A 26,628-nucleotide genomic window follows, 5' to 3' on the forward strand; every position below is an offset into this window, starting at 1 on the left:
TTTTAATATTTAATATAAAGGACAGGCAAAATCGGTAATTTGATAAGTGACTTAGGGATAAAGTTAACTCTTGAGATTTAAATGGCTGGTTTAAAAAGTAATTGTAAATTAATGGTCTAGAGGGAAGCCTTTTACCATGGACTCCGAATGTATTGGTGACTGTTGGTATATGACAGATGGAATTGTTACATTAGTTTATAGTTACATCTCAGATGCATAACCTACTTACTTTTGCACTATTCTTATCATTTATTCATAACTCTGCTTTTATTTGGGCACATGATTGTACTTTCTCTGTATCTTTTGGTTTCCCTCCACCTAAACTTTTAACATTGAGTTGGTCCAGAATATATGTGAGGAATGGGACGGTGATTTAGGAATGTTGGTAGAACTAAGGGTTAAATCACCACATGAGGAACTAGTCATTAAAAATCTTAATCATTTAAAAATGTAACTAAAAATATTAAAAACATGATTCCGTTAGGCTTTTAACTCCAGCTCATAGTTGACCATCCTCCCCGCACCGCATCTGAACTCAGTATGGAATCCCAGTTTATATGGGTGAGTGGTTACTTTGCCCTATAGCTGCATCCTATTAAAAAAAAAAATTCGTAATAATCTTAACTTCATTGCCAGAAAAATCAAAAGTGGAGACTGTATCTGAAGTAGAATATTCCTAATTCCTCTGGGTTGAAACAGGCTTACCCCAAGATCATTTTTTTTTAATACTTGAAAAATGTTGCAATCATCCTAATACTTTCCAGAGGCGTTAGCACGAGGCAAGTGAACGGCACTCATCCTTGATAAATGATTTTTAACGTTGACACGTGCTTGGCACTACAAGCACTGGAAGGGTCTGAACAAGGCGCTCTAAATGAGGAATCCGAAATAATTGTGACGCTGCTCTGTGCCAGGTTTCTAAGGCAAGGGCACTGTTGGCTCGACCAACCAAAGTCCAGCGGGCCGGGAATCCGAGGCGGGCCAAGCGGCCGAGCGGCGGCAGCAGACAAAAGTAGCGGGCAGGGCGCTCCGCTCGGCTCGGGGGGCGGCACGCTGGCCACAGTGGAGCGCGGGAGGCTCGCGGCTCCTCGCCCGAGACCAGCCGGGCTGGAGCCGGGGCCCCAGAGCGCATCTGGCCGGCAAACGGGGCACCGCGGGCCCTCCTGTCCGGGCGCCTCCCGCGCGCTCGCCGGCCGGCCCGGGCCTCGGCTCCGCGCGCGGGGAAAAGAGTGCAGCGGTTGAAACCGTTACCACCCCCGAGTTTTGAACTGGTTCAAACTTGGCTTTCGGCCCCGCCCCGCCCCTCCGGCCCGGGAACTCTGAGGCGGCGGTTCCCGCCAAGAGCCGCGAGCGCGCCGTCCCGCCCTCCGGCCGGTTCCCGCCACCCCGCCCTGTCCGCCTCCCGCCCGCGGCCCGGGATTCGGGCTCCAGAGGCCCTTCGTCCCCGCGCGCCGGCCCACCGCCTTCCTGAAAGGCGCCGTGCGTTCCGCGAAAGAACAAAGAGCCGGCGCAGCGTTTCCACCGGCGGCGGCGTCCCTCAGCGCCCGCCCGCCCGCGCGCACGCGCCGCCAGCCCGGCCCGGCCGAGTCCCGCGGGCGCCTCGGCGTGGGGCTGGCTCTGCGCCTCAGAGCCCGGCGGGCCCTGTGATTGGATGGGAGCCCGCCTCGCGTCCCGCCAATCGGGGCGGCGCTTGGTTGGACAGGGGGGGCCAAATAAAAGCGATGGCGATTGGGCTGCCGGGTTTGGCGCTCGGTCCGGGAGCGTCCGACACCCACTGGGACGCAGAAGGCGGTGGAGCCCCGGCGGCGGCGGCAGCGGCGGCGGCGGCGGCGGCGGCGGCGGCGGCGCGCGGGAGCGGCGCGCGGGAGCGGCGCGGGCTGGGGCGCGGGGCGCAGGTAACGCGCCGCTGTCGGGCCGGCCGGCTGGCGGGGCTCTGGAGCCCGGCGAGGGGCGGCGGCGGCGGCGGTGGTGGGACATCCCCGCCGCCGCTCTGCCTGTCCGGGTATCGCCCCGAGCGGGCTCTCCCGGGGTGCCGCTTTGGCTGGCGGGGTGAGAGGAGAACCCTCTGAAGGGGCCGTGGGTCCGGGCCGGCCTGCGGGACCGCCACGGGCGGGCAGTGCCGGACCCGGCGACCCGAGGCGGGAGCCCGGGCGGGCGCCGCGGGGGGCAAGCGAAGGGGTCCTCTCGCGCGCCCGCCCCTCCGGAGGCGCCGGGGCTGGGCTGGGGGCGCTCCGGTGCCCGGGGCGGGCCGGCCGCCCAAGCCCCGGTCTCCTTTGTGTGGAGCGCCGCGGCGGGAGCGCCCGGGTGGGACGGGACGCACACAAGTTGGTGGGACCTCGGCGCCGAGTGCGCACTCAGACAAAGGACGGACTGTGTCTCGGGGGAGCTCGGCGCGAGGAAGGGGCAGTGACACCGGGGCCTGACAGCGGGCGGGAGAGTGGCGTGGGGAGCGGCGGCCGCGGTGCAGCGGGCGGGCTCGGCTCCACGCCCCCTCCCCGTGAGGGCGCAGGCTCGGCCGGGGCCGCGGGGGCCGGGACGGCGCGCGGAGACTGGACTCCGAGCGGCCGCGCGTCTGACATTTCCCCGGAAAGCAGCCCCGGAGCTCCTCGTCTCCACCCGCTCGGACCAGGCGGTCCCGGCAGCCTTCGCCTTCTCGGCGGGCTTTCTGTTAAGTTTGAGGGAAGGGTCTCGCTGTTCTCCCCCTTCCCGGTTTTGTTCGTTTCGGAGGGCTTTCCGTCGAGTTCCCGCGTCATTGTGGCACCCCTCCCCCCCGCCCACCCAAAAGTCGGTGCCACAGGGTCACTTTTTGAAAAATGGGAGGAATGAGAAGCACGATATTTTGGAAAACTTGGTGAACTCATGCCTGGTGAGTCCCCACTTTCTAAAGAATCATAATCTTTAAAAAAAAAATTACAGGCTGTTTCGGCCAACTTGTGTGATACAGCTGAGACTGGCGACAGGTGCTAACGAAATCAGCTGTCATTTAGCAAGCGATTATTCCCCAAATCCCTAGGGGATGAATGAGGATGAGATGGTAGAAAGAGTTGATCACAAGAAAATGTTTATGACAAACGTGTGTTTAGGTGGTATGGTTAGCAATTTCTCATTAATTGGTCTTGTTTTCCGTGAACAATAGCTTTGTTGAGTCAGAAAAGGCTGGCTGCAGAAATGTTTGTTGCCTAAGAAATCGAATGTGTGCTGTCCACAGTTAAGTTAAACTTCCTTTGTTTGTCACACAGGATCTGTAAAATTTAAATTCATTTGGGAATAAAAATGTGTCTTTGGTATTTAAAAATATTTTACTACCGGGTTTACTTGCTGGGTTTGAAAGGTCATTATCAGCTTAGTTTTATGGCGTTTTAGTGTCACATAAAACAACATTTAAAACAATATTTTAAAAAATCTTTAAAAAACACTAATGCTGACACAGTTGACTGTAATCTATACTTCTAGGGGGTTTTGAGATTGGGTGGGATCCTAACCGTTAGACCACCAGGGAGCTAGGGGGGTCCTGGAGTTTGTTTTCCATTACTCTTCATACATGACCATTAGCAATTATTTTATGTTTGGGAATAAAATGTAGAACAAGTGTGTAATCCTAACTAGTTTATTGATCATTTTATTTGCAAGAAAATGAAAGTATTTAAGATGTATTTTAATTTCCTTTTCATATTCCCTAAAGATAGGAATAGATAGGATGCTAGTCCTAGATATAAAGAATCCCATTCTCTCTTTTTGGAGGTGTGTTAGAGAATGTAATGTTTAAAGTCCTGGAAGCACTTAGGAAAATGGCATCTTAAATTCTAATTTTTGTGGAAAGTGAACATATTCAAAGAAAAGGAATTTAGAAACACATAGACACTCTTCTGATTTGCATTATTCTATCTGATGATCTAATGTACAACCTACTATCTTGTGGTTTCATAAAAATGGAGACAAAGAAATGCATTGTAAAAGTCTTTATTACATATTTTGCAGTGTTGGACACCACTGAACAGACATTCCAGGTGCTGTTCCTAAGTATTGTTTACATTTATATTAGTTGCTGGTAATTATATATTAAAAAGTCTTGCCCATTGCTATGAGATGAACTAGTTACGCAGATTTTGGCAGAAATTTGGATCTTTTAGGATATAAAATTCCAGTTTTTCCCTTGCGTACACTGTATTTGATAATTACTATCATTGTACTTGCCACAAGATTTTTTTTTAAGTTTTTTTTGGGAATTGGTTTTAAATTTTTTCTATTTGAATTGAGAATGTTTAGTTTAAGTAGCAGTGATTAAAAAAACACACTTGTTGATTTAGTGTAATTAGGCAAAAAAAGAAAAAAGCTCTAATACTTTTATACCAGCTTTGCCTTGCATGCGTACGTATGTGATTATCTTTGTGTTGGCCGCTTAAATTTTTAGGCACATTTCCCCAGCTCACCCTGAGGTTTTCCAGGATATCCTCCATCCTTTGAGCTGGCATGCTCAAAGAGTGTGAATTAGGTTCTGTCTTGGCCTTAAAAAGTGATTAAGAAAATTGATCTGCTTTTAAAGGACTAACAGCAAGGAAAAATCTGCTTCTCAGCGGATCTAATGTCTTTTGGGGTCAATTAGAAATGATTTATGGATTTGCCTTGAAGTCTTTTTGTCCGTAGAAATGAAGAAAACATTTTCTGTGAATGATGAAGAATTCTAGATGGGCAGGTGAAATCTTCAGTTTGGAGGAGAGCAGGAGAGGAACAGCTCATTAAGTTCAGAGAAAGCTTCACTTGCTAGAGGCCTTCCCTGTGTCTGCAAAGGCTTTGTTCAAACCTTTATTGTAGCATGTATCCAATTGTATTGTAATCACTTGCTGGTGCCTCCGACTCCTTCACTACACTCTTAAGTGCCTTGAGTCAGAAGCTCTGTCTTACTTTTCTTTGTATACCTGGTAGTTGCTAGAGAGTAGGTGTTAATAGTTGAACGAATGAAGGAAATCCAACAAATGTAGGGAAATAATTTGACAAAGGAACTTGCATAGGAAACAGGATATATTCATATTTATGTTGTGAGGAACTTTGGAAGGTGTTTTTCTCCCTCTTTGAGAGGCAGTGGTTATAAAGAAAAATAATTGTCAAGATGTACAAGTTTCAAGGTCTCTCCTAGTTATTAACACTCTGAGGTATTGAAAATTGGATATCCTTTCGGTGCAACTATTGGTTTTCATATTTGGTATTTCAGGCAGCTAGAGAGAAGCTTGATGGATCATCTGGCTACCTAGCATATAGTATCTGCTTAATTTGTGTTGAAATTGATAATTGTACAAAAATATAAGGGGCGAGTACATCTTTTAATCGAAAGGTGTCTAGTTACCATTAATGAGTTCTTTATTGAAATAATTTGAGGTAGGTTTTGAAGCTAAAACTGAAGGAAGTAGTGCCAGTGTAATTACAGATTATTTATTGGGATGTTCTTCATCATTCTTTTAAAATCATATGATAAATGTAGATTTGTAAATCCAATAATATCTCAAAAGGCATAGCTGATAAATTTTTAAGATGGTTGCACTGTTTTATATCTTGCCACTGCACCACTACGTGGTGCATAAATATGACAGAAATGAAGTGAAAAAAAAAGACATTAATATTAAAGAGCCTACTATTGGCCAGATTCTTTATTCATTCATTCGTTTGTTTGGTTTGTTTGTTTTTATTGTGGTAACATTCACATCAGAGGCTTTGTTTTTAATTCTTGTAAAAACCACTTTGCATTCATCAACAGATGTTTGGATAAACAAAATATGGTGTATACATACAATGGAATGTTCAGCTATTGAAGGAATGACGTACTGACACATATTATAACATGGGTGAAACTTGACAATGTTATGCTAAGGAAAATAAGCCAGACACAGAAGGAAACAATTGTATGATTCCATTTATAGGAGGTACCTAGAACAGGCAAATTCAGAGACAGAAGGTAGAATAAGAGGTTACCAGGGGCAGAGGGGAGAGGGGAATGGGAAGTTAGTGTTTAATTGGGACAGAGTTGCTGTTTGGAAGGTGAAAAAGTTCTGGACGTGGAAGGTGGTAATGGCTGCACGACGTTTTGCATGTGTCTAATGCCACTGAATTGTGTGCTTAAAAATAGTTAAAATGGTAAGTTTTATATATGTTTTACCATAAAAAACGTTAACAATGACAACAACACACTCTGCAGACCTTTACAGATAAGGAAACTTTGATGTAGAGGGTTAAGAATTTGCCCAGGATTATCCAACTAGGAATTTGCAGTCAGGATCCAAACTTAGATTCTGTTTGGCTCCGTTTTATCTACTTTGTGTTATCTGCTGGTCTCCTGGATGATTGAAGACAGATTGGTTCCAAGAAGAGTGAGTTTATTTGAATCAATCAGAGAGTTATATTTAAAAGTAGATAATTGTAGGTTTATGGGATCTGATGCCCTAGACAAACTAAAAGATGTCTTTGTGGATTTCTTTTTAGCCGGAGCTGTACTAGTGTGCGCTCTGGGGGCAGTACAGATTTTGAGAGTGTGGTCTTTGGAGTCACGTTGCTTGGGTTCCAGTTCCCGAACTGCCAGTTTGTGTCACGTCACGTTGCCCTTGATGTCTAAGTTCCCTATCTGTAAATTGGTGGTCCTAATGATAACTACTCATTCCATAAGGTTGTTGAGAGGATTAAATGAGTTACTACATGTGAAGCCCTTAGAACTACAGCTGGCACAAATTGTTTGATAAGTGATTCTTAGTTATTGCACTAATATTGTTTATAAGAGTTGATGTACTTTCTCATTCATGGAACTAAACACTTCCCAAGCTTAAGTACGTGCTTAGAACCTGTATGTGAAGAAAACGGCGCCACGTACGCTTTTCATTTCTGTTGACTTCGAATTATATATTGATTAAAAACAGGTTATATGTGTTCAATTTAAAATACTGCTGAAAACAACGTAGACGTTTATATAGTGAAAATTTTCTTGATCCCTGTAACCCTATTCCCTACCCTTAACAGTTTGCTGTATATTCTTCCCAAACTTTCCAATGTATTCATATGAATATATATTAATACATGTATTTTACAAAAACAGTATCAAGTTATTTTGTTATGAAACATTTTTTTAGGTCAGTGCAGAGATCTGTTTCATTTTAAAAAGCTTGCTGTTTCTTTAAAGCTTGCTATGTGGTCAACACTGTTTTAAGTGCTTTCATTTATTTTACACAGACACTGTAATAACAAGAGATGGAGAGCTTAGGTAACTAGTTAGTGGTAGAGTACGGATTTGAATTTGGGCATTTGGGCTTCAAAGCCCTGATTTCTCAGCCTGGGGGGTGTGTGTGTGTGTGTGTTTGTTCTTTGTTTTCGTAAGGCCCTCGAGTTACCCATGATTTTAGCATTTCTTAAAAGAGTTGTAAAACAACAACACATACCCCAAAAGAATATGCAAGGCGACTGGATGTGGCCTGCCAAGCCTCAAAGCACTTAACCATGTGGCTGTTTGCAGAAGTTTTCTGCCCTCTGCTCTAAGCTCTCAGGCTGTTTTGTTATATGGGATACGCAGTATGCCGGCTTCTGTGCCGTCATGCAGTGAACCAGCCGTCTGTGTGGACGTTGTGCCCTCCCCGCAAGGAGGGAACATCCTTATGTAGCTTTGAACATTTGTGTGATGGCTTTCTATAGGGAGAATTGCTGGTTCAAGATTATGCACATTTCAAGTTTTAATAGATGTTGCCAAATCACTTTCTAGAGAGGTATCCATTTTTTAGTGTGCAAAATCAACTTTATTGAAGTGTAGTTTATATACATGAAAATGCACGTATTTGAAGGGTACAGTTGAAGAGTTTTGACAAATGTAACCATCTGTGTAACTGTCACCTCAATCAAGATATAACCTTGCTATCATTTCAGAGTTCTTTTGTGCTCCCAACTGCCAATCAGATTTCTCCTGTTTAAGAATTTCACATGAATGGAATTACGCAGAGTATACATTTTTGTGACTGGCTTCTTTGATCCAGCGTGTTTTTGGGATTTATCTATGTTGTTGCTTGTTTCAGTAGTTTCTCTTTATTTCTCAGTAATATTCCATTGTGTGAATATCCTATGTTTTCTTCATTTACCTGTTGATGGGTCTGTGTCCCGTTTTGGCTCTTATTAGTAAAGCCTCTGTGACCATTTGGGCAAGCCTTTTGTGGACATATCTTCTACTTTCTCTTGGGTAAATACCTTGTAGTTGGACTGTGGGGTCATGTGGTAAATATTGATTTAATTTTATGAGAAACTGCCAGACCATTTCACCAAGCGATTGTCCGGTTTTGCGTGGAGTTAGGGTTGAGTTGTTTCCATGTGGGAGCTGTGGTTTCTCCACATTTTTGCTGAGTCTTCACCCATGTCCCGTGTTGCTGTCATTTAAGTCACTGGCCTCTGAGTGCTGAGTATCTTATCGTGGTTTTAATTTGCATTTCCCAAGTGATCAGTGATGTTGGACATCTTTTCACGTGCTTATTGGCCATTTGTATGCATTTTTCGGTCAAGCCTTTTGTCCATTTAAAAAATTGGGGTGTTTGCCTCATTGAGTTGTAAGAGGTCTCTGTGTATTCTGGGTACACATTCTCTGTCAGATGTATGTGTTGCAAATGTTTTCTCCTTAATTTTCTACTTTGATTTTGTGTGTTTTTGACAATATATAGATCAAGTTAGGTAATAGTACTAGAAGCGTAATTGTTTAAATTCAGTTAAATTGTGTGAAAACAAATTCATTCTTAATCCACAAATCATTTAGTTCTTGGTATAACAAAATGTCTTGTGTTTGCAGAAACTTGGACATTAAAAGGATATTATTTATAATGATGGTATTAGGTGTGTGGCATGAGGAATTTTAAAATTAAGCTAACTAGTTTTGAAAGTGATAATATTTAGTAATTCTTTAAATTATCATTTTGGGTAATTTGGACCTTTTCATTTATTAGTGAGTTAACATTTTTCTTACATTTTTTTTCTTCACAGGATAAATGGGGATAGTAAAAAGTGACTTTGATCTTAGACTCTGGTAATGTAGAAGTGATGATAAGATTGCCAGGCTTCGTTTACCTATTTTGATAGTTAAGTAAATTTTTTGCTATATAATCAGATGGCTTTTCAGAGTATATACTTGATTTGTGGACTGTTTTATTTCTGAAGAGTATCAGTTCTTTTGCTCAACAGCTAATTTACTCCCATAATAATTTTTAGTTTTTCTTCATTATTCAAGTAATACACGATACCTCCTTTTCCCTGTTAAATAAAGGAGAAAAAAAAAAAAAAGCAAGCATTTGGGCTTCTGCTCTGTGTCGTATGCCTCTGCAGGTGGTCCTGTCCTTGCTCAGCTCAAGTCTTCCATGGCTGTCGTCGATTCCATGCGAAACTCCTGAAGCTAGTGTTGCAGGCTGGCTACGGAACAGCCCTACCTCTTTCAACTAGTCTCACCTCTGATAGTTTTCTTCTACTTTTCCTCTGTTGAGCTCAACTGGTCTTCTTACTTGTCTCCAGGAAGCCTCACATGGAGAGTCTGTGCTCTGTCCTCTTTCCGCAGTGTCTTCCATACCATTTTAGCATCTCAAGATGCTGTTTAGCCTGTTTGGCTCAGAACACCCCATCCCCCTCTCCCAACCAAACTAGACAGCTTCTCTCCTGCTTCGAGGGAAATACCCAGCAGTTCTCTTGTGTTTTTCTCTTTCCCTCTCCCCTTGACTTTAAGCTCTAATTTACTCGTCTGCATGGTAGAGGTTAGAAAAGGGTTCTGGGACTTCCCTGGTGGCCCAGTGGTTAAGAGTCTGCCTGCCGACGCAGGGGACACAGGTTCGATCTGTGGTCTGGGAAGATCCCACATGCCGCGGAGTAACTAAGCCCGTGAGCCACAACTACTGAGCCTGCGTTCCACAACTACTGAAGCCTGCGCACCTAGAGCCCGTGCTCCGCAACAAGAGAAGCCACCGCATGAGAAGCCCGCGCAATGCAACGAAGAGTAGCTCTCGCTCAGCGCAACTAGAGAAAGCCCGTGTGCAGCAACATACACCCAATGCAGCAAAAATAAATAAATAAATAAATTTTTTAAAAAGAAAAAGTACCTTCCTTTAAAAAAAAGGGTTCTGTACATAGTAGATAGAAATAAAATTTTGTGAAATTGATTTAGGGCCAGAGTCCTGAAAACTTGAGGCTCTCTTCTTCAGCAGCAACTCAGTAAATAGTGATTTAAATAGCACCCCGACCCTTTAAAGCAGAGCCTTCAAGAGTCTGTCTCAGGTGAGTTTTTCGGCTGTTCTGTGTATCACCCAGTGAGCTTTGCTACCTGCTGTCAGGTACTATTATACAATTTTAATTTATATCCCTAGTATATACTCTTGACTAAAGTTAGAAAGCTTGAGAAACTCTGATCATGGAAAAAGTGAGAACATAAAATAATGATTCTGCAAATTTATCTCAGGATGATCTCTATCCCTCTGTTGCGTTTATGCGAGCTAAATGCATGCTGTCGTACGTAGCATGTCAAGATGTTTCTAGTAGGTTTAAAAAGTGTCAAAAAGACAAAACGTCATGACTGTTTTATCCGTTTTAGTGCTTTGGTTTTTGTTACTAAAGACCATCTGAGAAGTGCTTTATAAGCAAAACACAAAAATTTAAGAAAGCTAGTTGATTTTCTTTAAACAGGGAAAGAATTCCAGTCATTATTAAAGCAACTTTTATTTGTCTTTGATGCCATGGCCTATAGTGAAATTTCACTGTATGCTATTCATAGGTACACGAATACCTACTGTGTGCTTACAAATAATGGAACTAACTACTATTTATTGTGAACTTGCCCTTTGCCTAATATACATGCAGCCTGTAAACCAAACATTTTACTTTTGAAATTTGTTGAAAGTCATGCATTTTAATTACTTCAAAAAACCGTATAGTATTTGCTAAATGAGAAAATAATTATCTGTTCTTTGAATATTATAAAAGATTCTATAAGATGAACTTCATAATCTTTTTATTTTTTGAACTTCATAATCTTTTAACAGTATGATGTTATAGGTAGACAGTACAATATTATTAGGTAGACAAAAGCTACGGTGTGAGTATCCTTATTCATAAAATTCTGATCTAAAATGTTTCTATATTCAGATTATTTAATAGTGTAAGCAAAATTTGCAAAATTATTTTTTAAATCTCTAATGGGTACCATGAGATAAATTACCATGCAGAGGATTTATTGGTCAGAAAAGGTTGGGAAATGCCCTTCTAGAGTAATCAGTAAGGACTTTTAAATGGCAGAAATGTTGCTTGAACAGGCTTAAAGGAAGGAGAGGATGAATTGTTCTCCGTGCCCCGTAAGTAATTTTGCCTCTTCAGAGCATATTTGTCTGCCTGAAATACAGAGCTCAAGTTAGCTGTGGAGAAGATATTTTAGAGGGTGCCTTCCCACTGGCAGCTGGATACTGTGCAAAGAACACAGACTCTAGGCTAGGCTCTGCCGTTAAACTAGTTGTATTTCCTTGGCAAGTAGCTTTCGTGGATCTCCACTGCTAAATGACCGAGGTGAGCAAATGGAGCAACTTGTGGTTATTGAGGATCTACCTTGTGCCTTCAAAGAGGATATCTGTGTCTCTGTTTCACAGATAAAGAAATAGGGACTTGGTGAAGGTAAGTAACTTGCTTAAATTCATGCAACCAGGAGGACCAAGATCCCTTTGAGAATAGGCTTTTGCTGCTTCTAGGGTCCTGCTTAGCTCGAATACTGAGATGCTTGTTAGGTGCTTGGCTTCTGTTAGCCACTTAGATCTATTTCTCTGGAGACTTTGAGAAATAGTGGACTTGCGTTCACATTACTATCGCAGGTAATTGCCGTGCTCCCTGGCTGGCATTTAATTGCGTTCTATGCATTTCTCCCAAATTCCTTTACCAGTTCATCAATTCATAAAACATCTAATGCTGATTATAAGCCTATTTTTTCCTCTTTTTTGCCTCTGCATGATAAGCATAATAGCACCTAAAAGTCTTTTAGGACTATGATATATCTGACTAAACTCACTTTCTAAACAATCAAATTGGGATATTGTGATTTATAATAAGTTGATATTTGCTCTTTGTCCTGTTTCTGGCACGGAGCTCCTAAGTAAAACCCTTGGAATTTTCTAAGGGTTAAGAGTGATAAGGGTGTTTTTTGCTATTTGTAACCAACCCCTTTCAGCCACACCTGAGTTTATGCTAAGAGGTGACTTCTGGAAAACACCTAAGGATGGGGGCTGGTTTGCTAGGAAACCAACCTTGAGATTAGAGGGTTGGAACTTTCAGACACCAGCCTCCCCTCCAACCTCTGGGGAGGGGAGAGGAGCTAGAGATGGAGTTCAGTCACCGGTGGCCAATTATTTAATCAACCAACCTTGCCTGTTTAATGAAGCCTCCATAAAAACTCAAAGGGACAGAGTTCGGGTAGCTTCTGGGTTGGTGGACACATGGAGATTCAGGAAGAGTGGTAGGCCCAGAGAGCGTGGGAGCCCCGTGCCCCTTCCCACGTGCCTGGCCCTGTGCACCTCGTCGGTCTGGCTGTTCCTAAGTTATATTCTTTTCTAATAAGCTGGTAATCTGTTTTCCTGAGTTCTGTGAGCAGCTCTAGCAAATTAATTAATGAAAACCTATCTCCAGGTAGATAGTGTCAGATTTGAGTTGAAGTGTAGGATACCCAGCTAGTGTCGCAGAGAATTGCTTGGTGAGGGGAAAAACTCCACATGTTTGGTGACCGGAAAGTGTCAGAAATGTACTATTCAGAGAATATTGTGTGTAATGTAAATGAAAACTATCATAGCATTACTCTTTGTACAGATCTGCACTGGCAAGTTCATACTTACTATTTCCCACTTTTTCCTATAGAATTTACTCTTGTAGTTAAAGAAATAAAATAGTTTTTCTTTACTATTAGCCTGGTGTCACTTGTTATCCCCTAACAGCATATAACTAAATGGCTCGCTGTACCATAGAGTTTCCTAGAATAGAAATTTCCTCAAACTATTTATTGGGTGCCTCAGTCTTCACCCATTAGGGTTGTTCAAATAAAGGGTGAGATACTCTCTTCCTTACCCTTGAGAAAGAGACATTCTATTACAACTTTTAAATCTAGATTACCAAACAAAAAGTCATGTCTTTTCTGTGCCCAGAGTCTAAAATTCCTAAATGTTAGGCACTCATTTTAGCCCCCTCCTTTTCTTTTACCATAGGAAGTGCTGGGATTGAAGTCTTTTTTTCCTGCCTAAAAACCTTAGTGTTAGTGTGGTAATTGCAGAGAGGTGACTGCAGGGATTGTACAACTGGTTTCCCTGTAGTTGGTGGATTCTTTATAGCATTTCCATAGTTATTTGGAGACTCAAAATATTTTTTCTCAGGGCATAAGTATTTGTGGTAAGTGATGTTATAGTAATAAAAGAGACAATATACTTTGGTAACAAATACTGAAAATATCATTGATTGTAAATAGTACTTGAAGAGTTGGACATTTTCTAGTACCTCAGCAATGTATTTATATTGATATTTGTCATGAACCTTGAGTATAGGAAAATCATGAAAAGACTTATAGCTCATCACTGCCCCTACCTCCTATACTTCCATGTTGGCCCAAAACTACTACTGTTTTTAGCAAGAGAATGACTTTCAGAGTGGAGATGAGCCTAAGGAGTTTCTGAAGGGTTTCTGAGGAGTTCTGTCATCCACGGGCTAAATAAATGGCACTTGCAAACATTTTTACCCGCTTGTGGTGTACCCCAAACTCACCAAACTCCAGTGCTGAAACTACCAGGTAAGGGTTACTTGGTTGTAGGATGCCTGGAAATTCTGAGGGGTTCTGTAAGTACTTTGGGATTAGTAGTTTGAACTACCAAGTCCTTTTTATGATTCTGTCTTCAGAATATAGAGGGAATTGTGTTTTGTTTGGGGGTTAAGATACAAGGTCAGTGTCTCAGGCAACAATAGTATGTTGGCAGAATTGCCCGTGGAGAGTTTCTAGGAAGATTCCATATCATAAATACCTTCTCCTTAGGTCCAAAAGCAGCCCATCTTTCCTCTAGTATGGGAACAGATCGCTGTTCTCCTGTTGAGCACAGAGTTCTTTGTTTGTGCTTAGGGGCCGATGCTATATGGGAAACGCTGAGCTCTGGAATCACTCTGCGTGGCGAAACAGTGTCAAGGATGTGCAGAGCAGGCTGTGGGGACAGCAGATTCCTGTCACCTATTTATGCTCACTTAGGTGACTTGTTGTTTGGAATGATGGGTAGATCCCTTGTATTTACCTAAAGTGAGTTTCTCTTAAAATTTTGCCGGTATGCCAATATGTTGTTAAATTTGTACTAGGTTGGCTTATTTGAGGTATAAGATTTAAAATAGACTTCCTATAAGGAAGAAAGGCTGTCATCAGACTTGACCTACCTTTTCATTCTTTTGCCTATATCAAAAGGAGTGTTGAAGAAATAATATGTATCCCATGTCCCATCCTTGAATTACAATGAGTTGTGTATCATAGTTTTAGTTTCAGGTACATCAGTCTTTGTTCTATTTCCCCTCCAACAGTGTCTCAGTAAACTGAGTATATACCCAACGAAATGAGAGGATTTAGCCTATAAAATAGGTTTCATACAGTTTGGAAAGAAAACTTTACCCTCTAGCTGCCAATGTAGTTAATCTGTTTTATCTGTTGTCCAAGCAAACTATTTATAACCTTTATGATAGTTCAGTTTTCCACTTGGTGTAAATTTATATGCCATTTCTTTTCTAGGACGGGTCTGTGAATGGATAGAACTTTCGAATAAACACAGGAATGCTGGTCTGTAGACTCCGTATTGAACTATTGAACTTAGGAGTTTAGTTTATTCTTCTGCTGGAAGGAAAAGGATCTTATTTTTGTAGAAAATACATTACTGCAGAGTCTACTCATTTTTGCTGAAACAATCCAGTTAATGTTTTCTATCATTCACCTAAGATTGCCACATAGCTGTAATTTTCCTGTGCCTTTTATCACGACTGTGCCTTTTTAGCACTACTTAAACCAGGGCTACAAATGTGATACGGATTTTTTCTCCCTTATTTTCCCTTATCACTAGTCAGGGGCACATCTGTTTCCTAAAAACTTCTTGAATACAATTGCTGTTTATAATGCTTTCTCACCTGTAGTCGTGTCCACTGAAGTTTAGGCGCTAAGGTGCCTGTTGTATCTTGCAAACTTGTGTCTGTCACAGGATTTAGCACTTTCAGAATGTTACATAGATTCATATTGACTGGTTGATAATACCTCTATTCCTGGCTTTCCCAAATCCTTCAAAATGAAGTTTCAGAAGTTCCTTTTCCTTACATTTTTGCAGGTCATTTGGGTGGACTGTTTGGGTCCAACAGTAGTGAGCTTGTGTATTTTTGTCACTTTTTTCTCCTTTTTGAATAAAAATAGAGGCATGCTAGGAAGTGAAAAGGAACAAGTTATTTATGTTTCTTTTATGTGTGTAGGGTGAAGTTTGAATATATGGGGAGCTGGTTGGGAGGATGAGGTTGTTTTAGGTAAGCAAGGGGGTCAGAAGAGTGACCATGATTGGGGATGATTATCTTCTTATGAGCATGAAGGGTAGGACAGATGGATGAAAACAAGCGATTTGTTTAAAAGAAATTTTGTTAATGTTAGTCCCTTAATTTGGCACAGATGTATGGCAGACTTTCTTTTGGATTCTATAGTTGACAGTTTTAGCAAAGTATCCCTCATTAAATATTCTTCACATAGATTTTTGTTTGCTTTTTTTTTTTTAGTTGCAAGAATGGTGATTTTTAGGCTTTCATTCTTACAGACTTGTCTTTTAGAAAATATAATTTGAATATATGCCAGTTCCAGGCTCTCTGCTAGGCAAATGAAGAGGCGGGGTATTGTGGTTTCTGATTCATACGGTGTCTGGATATACTGATGGCACTTGTTCTCCAAGTGAGCTCTGTGGGCCTCAGGGGGTCCGTGAGGTTAAAATTATTTTTGTAATAATTTTAAGATGTTATTTGCCTTTTTTACCGTGTTGACATCTGTACCAGTGGTGGAAAAGCAGTGGTAGGTAAGGACTGTTGGCACCTTAGCACTGAGAGTAAAAAAAAAAAAAAAAAAGCCAGTTTTGAGAATGTCCTCGATGAAGTGAAAAAAGTTAATTTTATATACTCTTGATCCTGTGCACACATCTTAATGTTCCGTGCCACAGGATGGGGATGTGCATAAAGGGCTTCGATTGCTGCCCGAGTGTGACCTTCTTTGGGAGCTGCACTTACGGATGGAGCTCCAGGCTGCAGCGGCTGCTTTTTTCATGGGGAACCATTTTCACTTGAAAGAGGGGTTGACAGACAAACTGTGATTATTCCGACTTGGGTATTTGGCAGCCATTTTTCAACGAAGTGAGCCTGTCACTTCAAGGAAAACAACTGAGCGTTATTTGTTGGTGGTGATAATGTTTGAGTTTTCAAGCAAAATTTAGAATTTTTGGAAAACTTGCATCTGTCACTGTGAGGTTGACAACTTTCCCAATAAATACTTAAAGACATCTTTGATGACATCAGTGGATTTAACAAGTATGATTTTTTGAAATGTATGAACTTGTGGAAAATCTGCATAACTCGGTGGACCAGTCAGTGTTTTTCATACTGAGGAAATGATATTATAAAGTCACGCATGGGTTAAAGATGCATTCAAAGGAGACAGGCCAATGAATTTTAATGTAGCAGAGTACGAAAAGTTTATTGATACAATTTCAGGTTCCACATTGCAACTCATCTTTTAAGAAAGTGCCACTGCTTACTGAAGGGTAGTGGTTGTCTTGAGGAAAAGCACCTATGAGGTTGAATTACAAGCTGCACTCGCCACTCTCTTCTTAAAACGGTTTTGGAGTAATGTCAGAGCATGAGATTCACCATTACCTCAGAAGGCTATCCAGATACTCTTCCCTTTTCTAGTTCAGTATCTGTTTGGGAAAGGATTTTCTTTATATTCTTCAACCAGAACAACATGTTGGAACAGATTGAATGCAGAAGCAGATATGAGAATCCAGCTGTCTTCTATTAAGACAAATATTAAAGAAATTGGCAAAAATGTAAAACAGTGTCCCTCACTGATTATTTTAAAAGAAAAATAGTTTTTTAAAGATAAAATGTGTTATTAACATGTAACAGGCTTGCTGTTATTTTTAAATGAATTAATGTTTTAAAACTTCCTCAGTTTAAAATTTCTAATATGCAAAATTTCAGTAGATACGCCGCATATAAACTACAGGGGTCCTGAGACCAAAATGCTTAAGAATGGTGTCTGGTGTTTTCTTTGAACATTCTACCCTCTCTCTTTGTCTGTGCTAGTAACTGCCATGTGAGTAGTTAATGTCTCAATCTGGATCTAAGTTCAAATTCTTAGTGGTCGCAGTGGCTCACTTCGGGCTTCTTATCCTCTTTTGGTCAGTTCTTCTTTCTCCACATGAGTGCATCTGGTTTTTAAATTTGAGAATGTCTCTTGCCATCTTTTTTCTCCATTCACACTACTGTCAACCCAGTCAGAACTCTTATCACTTTATTCCTGAATTACTTCAGCACTCCAGTTGTTTCTAATATAGTTTTCAAACTTGAATGTTGAATGCAACCCCAGGGTTGACTTGACTTTATTTATATGCTCTCTAAAAATGTACAGATGTAAACTTCTTATGGTAAAACCAAAGCAAAGTTACAGATTAGACATGGACAATCAAATCAGCAACATGTATTTAATGATGCTATTTTGTTAACATGAATAGCCAATCTATTTCTTTAATTTGGCTTAATAATGCTAACACAGAGAATGGCTGTTTGCATATATGTGTTTTATAAAATGCTGTTAACTTTTAGTCCTTATTTGTTCAGGATAATTAGACCTAGTGGTTAACCTGCGCTGTGACACCTAGCAATCCTTGAATGCCAGTTGAAAATTCTGTAAAGCTGTGTTGATCCTTGGAGCACTGTGGAGTTACTGAAGCCTGCATTGGATAGATATTGAATCAATTATTTTTGGAGTCTTTACTAGAAAATATTATTGCATATTTTACTACTGGGTTTGCTGGTTGGTGGGAACAAAATGTAAGTTGGTGACCTCTGCATCCCACTGGCTTTGCAGCACGCACTGGGTGCTGAGCGCTTCAGCACCGGTTCCTTTGTTTGCCAACCTTACCAGACCTGCCTCACCTTACTTTCCTGTTGTTGTTTTTTTTTTCCCATAGCCCTCAACGCCATGTTACATACTAAACATTTTTCTTTGTTTTTGATCGTTTCCATCTAAGTAGACTTTAAGTTCTATGAGGTCACAGATTTTTGTCTGTTTTATTTATTGCTGAGCCTTCCATTTCTGTAAGAGTACCTAGCCATGTGTTAAATGTTCAATAAATATTGAATGAATGAGTGAATGCATATTAACACTTCTCTTTTAAAACCCCAAACTCAGATGCTCTTCTCTTGTGTTATGTGTTTAATGCTGTCTTCCAGCTGGGGCAAAGACATGTTTCTCTGTCCATCCTAAACACAACTAAACTGGACCTGAATTGTATAGAATTGTTTGATTTCTTTGATCAGTATATGTATAATCAGTGGCACAATTACTTTCGTTGGTTCAGAGTCTGTATTTCTATTAATATAGCCTGTAAGTGTATTATCTTTTTAAGTGAACACCATCTTATAAGCTCATATGGAGATCTTTTCCCCCCTTTTTAAATTGTTCAAGTCATGTCTGAGTTTTTAAATAGTAGAATTAGATGTGGGAATTTCCCCCTCAAATTCCGTCTTTGTATATTTTTTGTTTTTTCCTATTTAACATTTTACATAGCATTTTAATTTTTAATATATCAATATTTCTGTTCTGTTTATCATTTTAAAAAGTCGATGCCTATTTTAAAAATGAATGTCTTTACATTAGGTTGTTGTGTAACTTAATTCCCTTCTTTAAAAAAGAAACTTTATTTTGGAATAATTTTAGATTTCTGTAACCATGGTACATTTGTCAGAGTTAAGAAACCAGTATTATTATGTTACTGTTCACTAAACTGGAGACTCTGGATTTTACCAGTTTTTCTGTTTAGTCCTTTTTCTGCTCCAGGATCCAGTCCAGGACAGCAGGTCGCATTTAGGTGTCTCCTTAGTCTCTTCCAATCTGTGACAGTTTCTCCGTCTTTCCTTGTTTTCATGACCTTATTTGTTGGTCAGATGTTTGGTCGAAATGTCCTTCAGTTTGGGTTGATGTGATGTTTTCTAGCGATGACTGAAGTGAGAGGTTGTGAGGTTTGGGGAAAGAATACGACTGGGGTGCGGTGCTGATCTCAGCGCACATCGGGGTGCAGGTGGCTGGTGATCTAACCGTGGCAGGGGTGTCACTGGTTTCTCTGCTGGGACGTCCCCTTCCCCTCCCTGGATTCTGCTTTGAAAGCGACTCACCTGGGAAGGGACTAGAGCTCCATGCGTGGGCTCGGGAAGTGTGCACATGGATTTTGGAATTCGTGTAAGAAAGACTTGCCCCTCCGCCCCCATTTACTTGTTTATTTAATCACTTCTTTCTCTCATAGACTCATGGATACTTATTTCATTAGTTCGGTTATAATACCGTTGTGATTTAGTTTGCTGCTCAAATTCCTCCAGCTTTGGCCCCTGGGAGTGCCTTCGGTTTGGTTCCCGTCCTTTCATCCTCTCAGCATTCCCTTCCTGCTACAGGCTTTTCTCCTATTTTCCCCGTCCCAGCCCATGAGCTGGCCGTTAATCCAGAGCCCGGCTTCCTTGTGCGGGTAATGGGATTCAGGAGGGAAAGATGTGGGCGCTGGGGGCCCTGCTGGGGGTCCTGCTCCTGGGCTCTGTGGGCGGTGCCTGGAAGCCCACACGTGTCTGCTCACCCAGGGATGCACGCGAGTCTCTCTGCGCCTGTTTGCGTGTGTATGAAAATAGAAGAGTTCACGCGGCTGTCTCTGACTCTAGTCCATCACCACCTCTTGCTTATTGGGCCCTGGTACCCGTGAGAAAGCTTAACTAGAGGACAGTGTTTCTGTCCAGTTCTTTTCGTCTTTAGCCTTCCTCTGTCCAGTCGGAACACAGATTTCCAAAGTTTCCTAGGTTGGCTACTTTTCTCCCCACCCGTTTCCATGGGCTTATCTCATGTGGTTTTAATATACCTCAACTCATTGTGTGGTCTGTATTCCTTCCTGAGATCCCCTGACATCCTGTTTTGGTTTTATTTACTTGCATACAGTCTATCATTTAAGAAAATGACTTTTCACATTGATTTGTTGTCTAACTTAACTTTTTTATATGCATATCGTATCCTGATCGCCCTCACCTGCTGTTGGGTGATGGTAGCCAGGACTTACGTGGTGTAGTGCCTGCTCTGACAGGTGCTGTCCTGCGGCCTTACATCCTTACATGAGTGGACTTCTCAGGACAACTCTGTGACGAGGACGCTCCTCACAGCATGCGGAGAGGGAGGAACCAAAAGGTTTGGGAACTTGACCAGGTTCACACACAGCTGGTCCTGGGAGAACTGGAGTCCAACCCAGGGAGGCTGGCTTTGCAGGCTGTGCTCTTGCCTTTGTTTAAGTTGTGGACAGGACTTAGGATTTAATAGGACCAGATGCCATCTTGTTGGTTTATTGTTGGGACTTAGTTTGGAGTGGAGAGCGCTGCTGCCCACGTTCTCTGCCCCGTGTCCGTGACAGGTGTTGTTAATCGCCAGAGCGCCCTTCCTGCTGAGCCAGAGCATGGCCAGCCTGGAGTGGGTCGCTGTAAGGTTCAGGGTGGTGACATGCAGTGGAGTCCGCTTGTCCTCGCGAATCCCGAATGTAGGACGCAGGCAGCAGCCCTGTGCGCTTGCCTCCTTGGGCCCCTCACTCCTAGTCTCCTTCTCATGCGGGTGTTCTCCATAAAGCCCCTCAGGCGTAAGACCTACTTCTCTTAGGTTATTAATTTTTATCTCTTACCAAGAGTTACATCTACAGGTCTCTCTAAGTTCTCCTAACCCTAACCCTTAGCCTTACCCACAGAATCTTATTTACCATTAATTTCCTTTTGAGTTCATTAAAGCAATGGATCTTAACTTAAAAAAGTAAATGAAATGGGTAAATGTGACTAACAGCTGCCCTCAAAGCATTTTAAATATAAAAGCACTATTGAAGATTGGTGATTTTTCAAAATTGGCAGTTTCAGTTAGGGAAGGACATCGAGAATATTGCAATCATTATTACTTAAATGTTGTTAAATTTGGATTTTACCTTCCTTAGTCTGGTCTTCAGTTTAGAGTCAAAGTTGATGCTATTGACTTAATTGAGAAGGATAAGTTGTACATGTAATTTATTTTTTAGTTGTCTTCAGACAAGTAGAAGCAGAACTCAGCAAGGCTAGTAGATGGCGAGTGCCTTGATTTGGCGAATCCTTTAGGAATGAAAAACCTTTAAAGAAGGGCATAAAGTGCACTGAAAGTGCCTAGGGCATTTTTTTTTTTTTTTAATTCCTCAATCATTGGCAACTGAGTAAGGAGGGGCAGGAATGTTACCTTATTTCGGAAAAGACCCCTTACGAGTAGACTAGAGTTGGACTTGATGGAGAAGAATGCTGATTCCTGTGCTGTGTGGCCCAGTCACTGGAGCTAGAGAGGTGTGTCTTAGGGTCACCAGGGCCGTCCAAACCCAGGGCAGGGGCGGAGCTCCTCACCACGTGGGAGTGGAGCCGATGCTGTTGACCATGAGGAAATAGGGCTCGAGAACCTGTCTTCTGTTCACTCAGGCGTTGTTGTGTATATAATCTCAATATTAAAACGATACCTCAGACCCCTTCTGTGTCTCATGTGGCGGAAAATCTAATCCAAACTGGTTTAAGCAAAAGAGAGGGAATTCCTTGGCTCACATAACTGAACAGTTGTGGAGTTGGTTTGGCAAAGCACGCCTGGTCAGGGCTCAGTGATGGGACTAGAGTCCATTTCTTGGCTTTGGGTGCTTTTTCTTTTTCTCTTGTTGACTGTTCTTTGCAGGCTCTCCTCTTGTGGTTGCAGTTGGCTTCCAGCGATTCTTCAGGCAGCATGTTTCCAGGTTCAAACCTAAGTGGAAAGGGTGAGCATTCTTGACCTTGCAGGGAACCTCCTGAGACTTTCACATCTGGTCGTGTATTCATCCCAGCACTGGTCACTACAGGGGCTGTGGGCCAGGGCCTCGGGCTCCCTCCCATGGAGGTGGCAGTCCTTAGAGAAGGGTGGGTGCAAAGTTCCCAGAGAAGGTGAACTGATGCAGGGCGGCAAAAACAATTTGAGTTTGGTTGATTCATAAATAAGACTCTGGACTGTATAATTTTCCTTTATTTTATTTACATTGTATTAAGGTTTGGATGGTTCCCCGCCATAACCTGGTTTGTCTTTGAATTAAAGCATAACTGTTGTTTTGGTGTCACTGTATACAGGTAGACTTGAGCTATAACCTGTTTTGAATAAGAGAAGCTGTTTTTTTCCTGGGTAAAAATCATACTCGTGCCATTTCACCTATGAAACTAAGCAAATCTTCTGAGTGAGAAATTTAAAAATTGGATTTTCCACAAATCCCCATCCATTTAGTAGCAAGTCATTTTAATGTTTCTTTTTGCTAATAATGTACGAGTATTCCAAGCTGTATCATAATACTTACTGGGCTGTGATAGTGGGAAATAGTCAGAAGAGCTGGTTTGTCTGCCTTCAGGGGCGGGAAGGAGCGGGGGAGCTCACGTTTGAAGGCCTGAAGTCTCTGCACGCAGGGCCTGAGAGGTGGGTGAGCCTGCCGGTGTCTGGTGTTCGCACCCAGCTGTGGGGTAGGTGATGCTACCCCAGTGGTTTGGATGAGGTCTCTCAGGCAATATCAGCTTCCCTAAGGAAGACCCAGAGGCTCCAGGTTTTGTAAGGCGGCGGGACCACAGGGCCCTGACAGCTCCTGAGACTCATCTCCTCCCGGGTTTCTCCGTGGTGGGGTGGGGTGACTCCCCCTCCCTTCCCGCACTCAGCACGGCAGCCACCCTTCCTTTCATACCTTGTGGCACAGCGGCTCATGATCAGCGCATGTTAATAGACCTGCCTTTTGTTTGTTTTTAAATCTGTTTGCCAGGCACACAGCCTGCGATTTTACAAATGGAGAAGAATTGTTCTTGAGACTGAGGGACTTCCAGTGGGGGTGAAGTGGGGTGAAGAACGTGAAAATGTGATTTTAATACGTTGTAAATGCTGTGACAGTCGGAGGCAGTTTGCCTTATGTAAAACATCCTTCTGATGGTGCCTTAAATTTTGTTATTTTTTTTTCATGGATCTGCCTGTTTATCCCTATACTTTTAAACAACAGTCTGTACACTTTCATTTCTTATCCTAATTCGGAGGTCATGATTCTTATATTTTGATAATTTCCCCTAAATGAATCACTGTCCTTTTTTCTTTCCCTCTCTATTGTGTATATTTACCAGATCGTTCTATAGCTTAAAACCTTCACTTGCTTACTTCTTTATTTGGAGGAACTTTGTGAAGTTTATAAACGTGGAAACTTATCCTTTCATGCCCTCTTACGGAGAGGTTGGTTCCAAATCAACTTTGAAGTGTTTTGTCATTGATGGAGCAACTTGTTAGTTTAGTGTAACAGCTTTGGTTTTGTCCTGACATACTTTTCCAGAGGTGTTGTTACTAATGGTAGAAACACATAGAAGGTATTACAGCGTGTTAGACACGGAGGGTTCCAGTGGAAAACATGAAGTGCTAACTATTGAAATGATACATCTTCACCACGACATAAAAAATGCACCTTAAAAGATGCACTGTAGTGATACCCGTGTTGCATATCAATGAAAACGAAAGCCGTGTTCCCAGTGCAGGTTTTTATCAGGCATGGTGGTGCCGCCTCCCAGGACCATGAATTTGTGGAAGCAGCAGATGGGTCTAGTTGTGATGAGTTTCTGAGCGAATGCAACAGATCATCCCTTTTTATCTGATTCCTCTCCTTTCTAGCTAGGCCTTTGAAGTGCTAAGTGTCTGAAAATAATTTGCATAGAATTACCTGAGCTCATCTGTTAACTAACCAGCAGATGTGAAAGCAAAAAATTGCCACATAGTCATTTTTAGAATAAAGCTCCAGCCTCTCCCTAACTTTGGCGTCTTTTTGCCCAGCCTCACCGTCTTCCTAACTTCTTCCCCACTTTCTGTGTTTCCGCCAAGTTGGGATGGGCTGTGGGGTTTAGCCTTCTCAGCTCTGAGGACTGTCATCTTTGTTCCACTCAGCACCCCAGGCAAGGTCGCACTTTGAAGCTTTTATGGGACTCAGTCCTATCTCTGTGATCTCATTCAACTGTCTTTATCTTAAGTTCAACTGTCTTTATCTTACGTTCTGAAATCTCTTCGTTCTTCTCATTCCCTCAATTCTTGTAATTTGGGCTCTTTACCTAATTTGGGGTCCACCTTTGTTTGCAGTGTCGGCTGGCGGCCCCTCTGCGCCCTTACAGCCCCGAACCCAGCTGGCTCCTGCTCTTACCTGAGCCCCTTCCGTTCTCTCTTTGCCTTTTGAAACCCGACTCAACTTTTAAGGTTGAGTGGTCACTTTGCTGCCATCCTTCTGCAGCTCCTTGCTTGTGTCCCCCACCCTCAGCCCCAGTACTTTTTCATATTTATCTCATATTGTAAAGTCCGTTCCTTTAGGCCTTCTTAGGTCGGTTATAAGCGCCGCAAGGGCAAGTTCTGCGTTTCATTCATCTTTGTATATTCATTGCCTGATTCTTACTAGTCATTAATTACGTGCTTTCTTTGCCCCTCTCTCAGCTTGAATAATCCACCATTTGTGTTCTCTTTTCGTGGTTTGGTGGTAGAATATTCGTACAGAAAGTTACCACTGACCTCTGGGTTCCTTTTCTTTCTCTAATTCCTCTCCTTAGGCAATTTTCTCTATGCCCGAGGGCTGTATGTAAGCAGGGACATGAAACCCTACTCAGGTTATTCAGGCCAGAAAGCCATCTTCCCCATATTGAAATCCTTGCCGTGTTTGCTCTCAAGTGACTCTTGAAATCATTTCCTTTCTCTCATCACTGGTGTCGTTGAAGAAGCTGCGTCGTCTCTTGTCTAGGGACAGTCCCGCCTTCCAGTCTCACCTGGCCTCACCTTTGCCTTTTACTCTCTTCCAGCCCCTCCTGCCGCTGCACTGCAGTCAGCTGGGCTTTCCAGAGTGTAACTCTTCCCCCTGCCCCTTTACTTAAAACACTCTATGACTTTCCATTGCGCTTAGATAAATTACAGCACAAATCCCTAATGTGGCACCTTTGCACCATCCGATAGAGGAATGTCCTTCTAATCTTTTGAAGATACAAGTACAGTTTTAACACTTTGATGAACAAATGCTCTGGAAGAGGACACTCGTTTAGACTCTGTGGTGTGAACTGGACATCCGGTGGACTGCAGGCTGAGCCCACGTTGCACATAACCGGCTTCCAGAGCCTCTGCAACCACAGATGGGGCGGAAGGGGTCCCTGCCTTCCTTCTCCTCTGGCTAGCAGAGGAGCCCCCATGGGAGGAAAGGTGGCACGAGGCAGAGACACAGACTTTCATCACAGTGTTGAAGGTGAGAAGCATGGTTGAAGGTGCATGTAGGAGGAATACTTTAATTTGTACAGTTATCACATGTTGTACTGTATATTTTCTACCTTTGGTGCTGTATGTAGATTTTACTTCTTTTTCAGGTTTATCTTTTTCAGTCATTCATTTATGCCTGTAGCAACTAATTTAATGATGAAAAACTTAGAATATCTGTCTACATTTTTTTTTTCACTCCACAAGTGTGGATCTCACAGCTCGTTACTGTATATACTTGACTCCTGTAATGGGTCACATTTCTGTAGGATGACTGCAGTTTAGGAGTGGAGTATCTTTGTAAATAAAGATGTCTTTTAAAAGTTGTATTAAATAAAAATGTATACTTGGAATGGAATGTTTTTAAGGACTTCACCATGCAGAACAAATGAGGACCCTTCTTGCAAATATCAACAGTGTAATTATGTGTCATTTCTTTTGTTGATTGTTCGTTTGCTGGGGATTAAAACACAAGTGGTCATATTCAGGCTGGTTAGATTAGTGATTTTAATATGAAACCATTGCTTTTAGAATAATCATGGGCCAGACTGGGAAGAAGTCTGAGAAGGGACCAGTGTGTTGGCGGAAGCGTGTAAAGTCAGAGTACATGCGCCTGCGGCAGCTCAAGAGGTTCAGGCGAGCTGACGAAGTCAAGGTATCCTCCGTCTTCTGTGAAAATGCGGGTACAGTTAAGGATGGTTTACTCCCTAAAGATAAGTTTTAATTTGAAAGGGTAAATGGTCTTATTTACTGTAAGATAAATGAAAACTTGGAAGTTAAGGTCCTTGGTCTGTCTTAACAAAAATCGTACCATGCACATTAGTGAAGTGGAAAGATTTTAATCTAATGGTTATTCAGCCTACTTGGAAATCACCATCTTTTCAGTGTAACTTTGTACTGCATGTGGAGACCCAGGACCCAAATATAAAGGAATGTGTTTCATGGTACCGTGTTCCTAAAGTCATTGTGATTAAAAAATATATATAGATATATACAGAGTTAACAAAGAAAGGATGGAAATGATTTCCTCT

General features: G+C 42.2%; 1 protein-coding gene across 17 annotated transcripts in view; it reads left to right on the forward strand.

The window, feature by feature from the left end:
- Positions 1 to 1,825: 1,825 nt before the first annotated feature.
- The window catches only part of EZH2 (enhancer of zeste 2 polycomb repressive complex 2 subunit), a 62,563-nt gene continuing 37,760 nt past the window's right edge, over positions 1,826 to 26,628 (forward strand). For 6 of the 17 annotated variants that reach the window (XM_089917252.1, XM_089917247.1, XM_089917257.1 and 3 more), the window contains exon 1: positions 26,143 to 26,252. Coding sequence is in view for 11 of the 17 variants with exons in the window: in XM_089917259.1 (XP_089773385.1) it covers positions 26,136 to 26,252 (117 nt within the window). In the remaining 6 variants the exon portion in view is untranslated. Of the gene's footprint in view, positions 1,896 to 2,127; positions 26,253 to 26,628 lie in introns of those variants that run through there. The other 11 variants (XM_089917261.1, XM_089917255.1, XM_089917259.1 and 8 more) reach the window with 10 other exon arrangements.

This window comes from Delphinapterus leucas, chromosome 9, assembly GCF_059928025.1.
Source record: "Delphinapterus leucas isolate spDelLeu-1000000601 "Yukka" chromosome 9, BTC_Dleu_Yukka2, whole genome shotgun sequence".
NCBI lineage: Eukaryota > Metazoa > Chordata > Mammalia > Artiodactyla > Monodontidae > Delphinapterus > Delphinapterus leucas.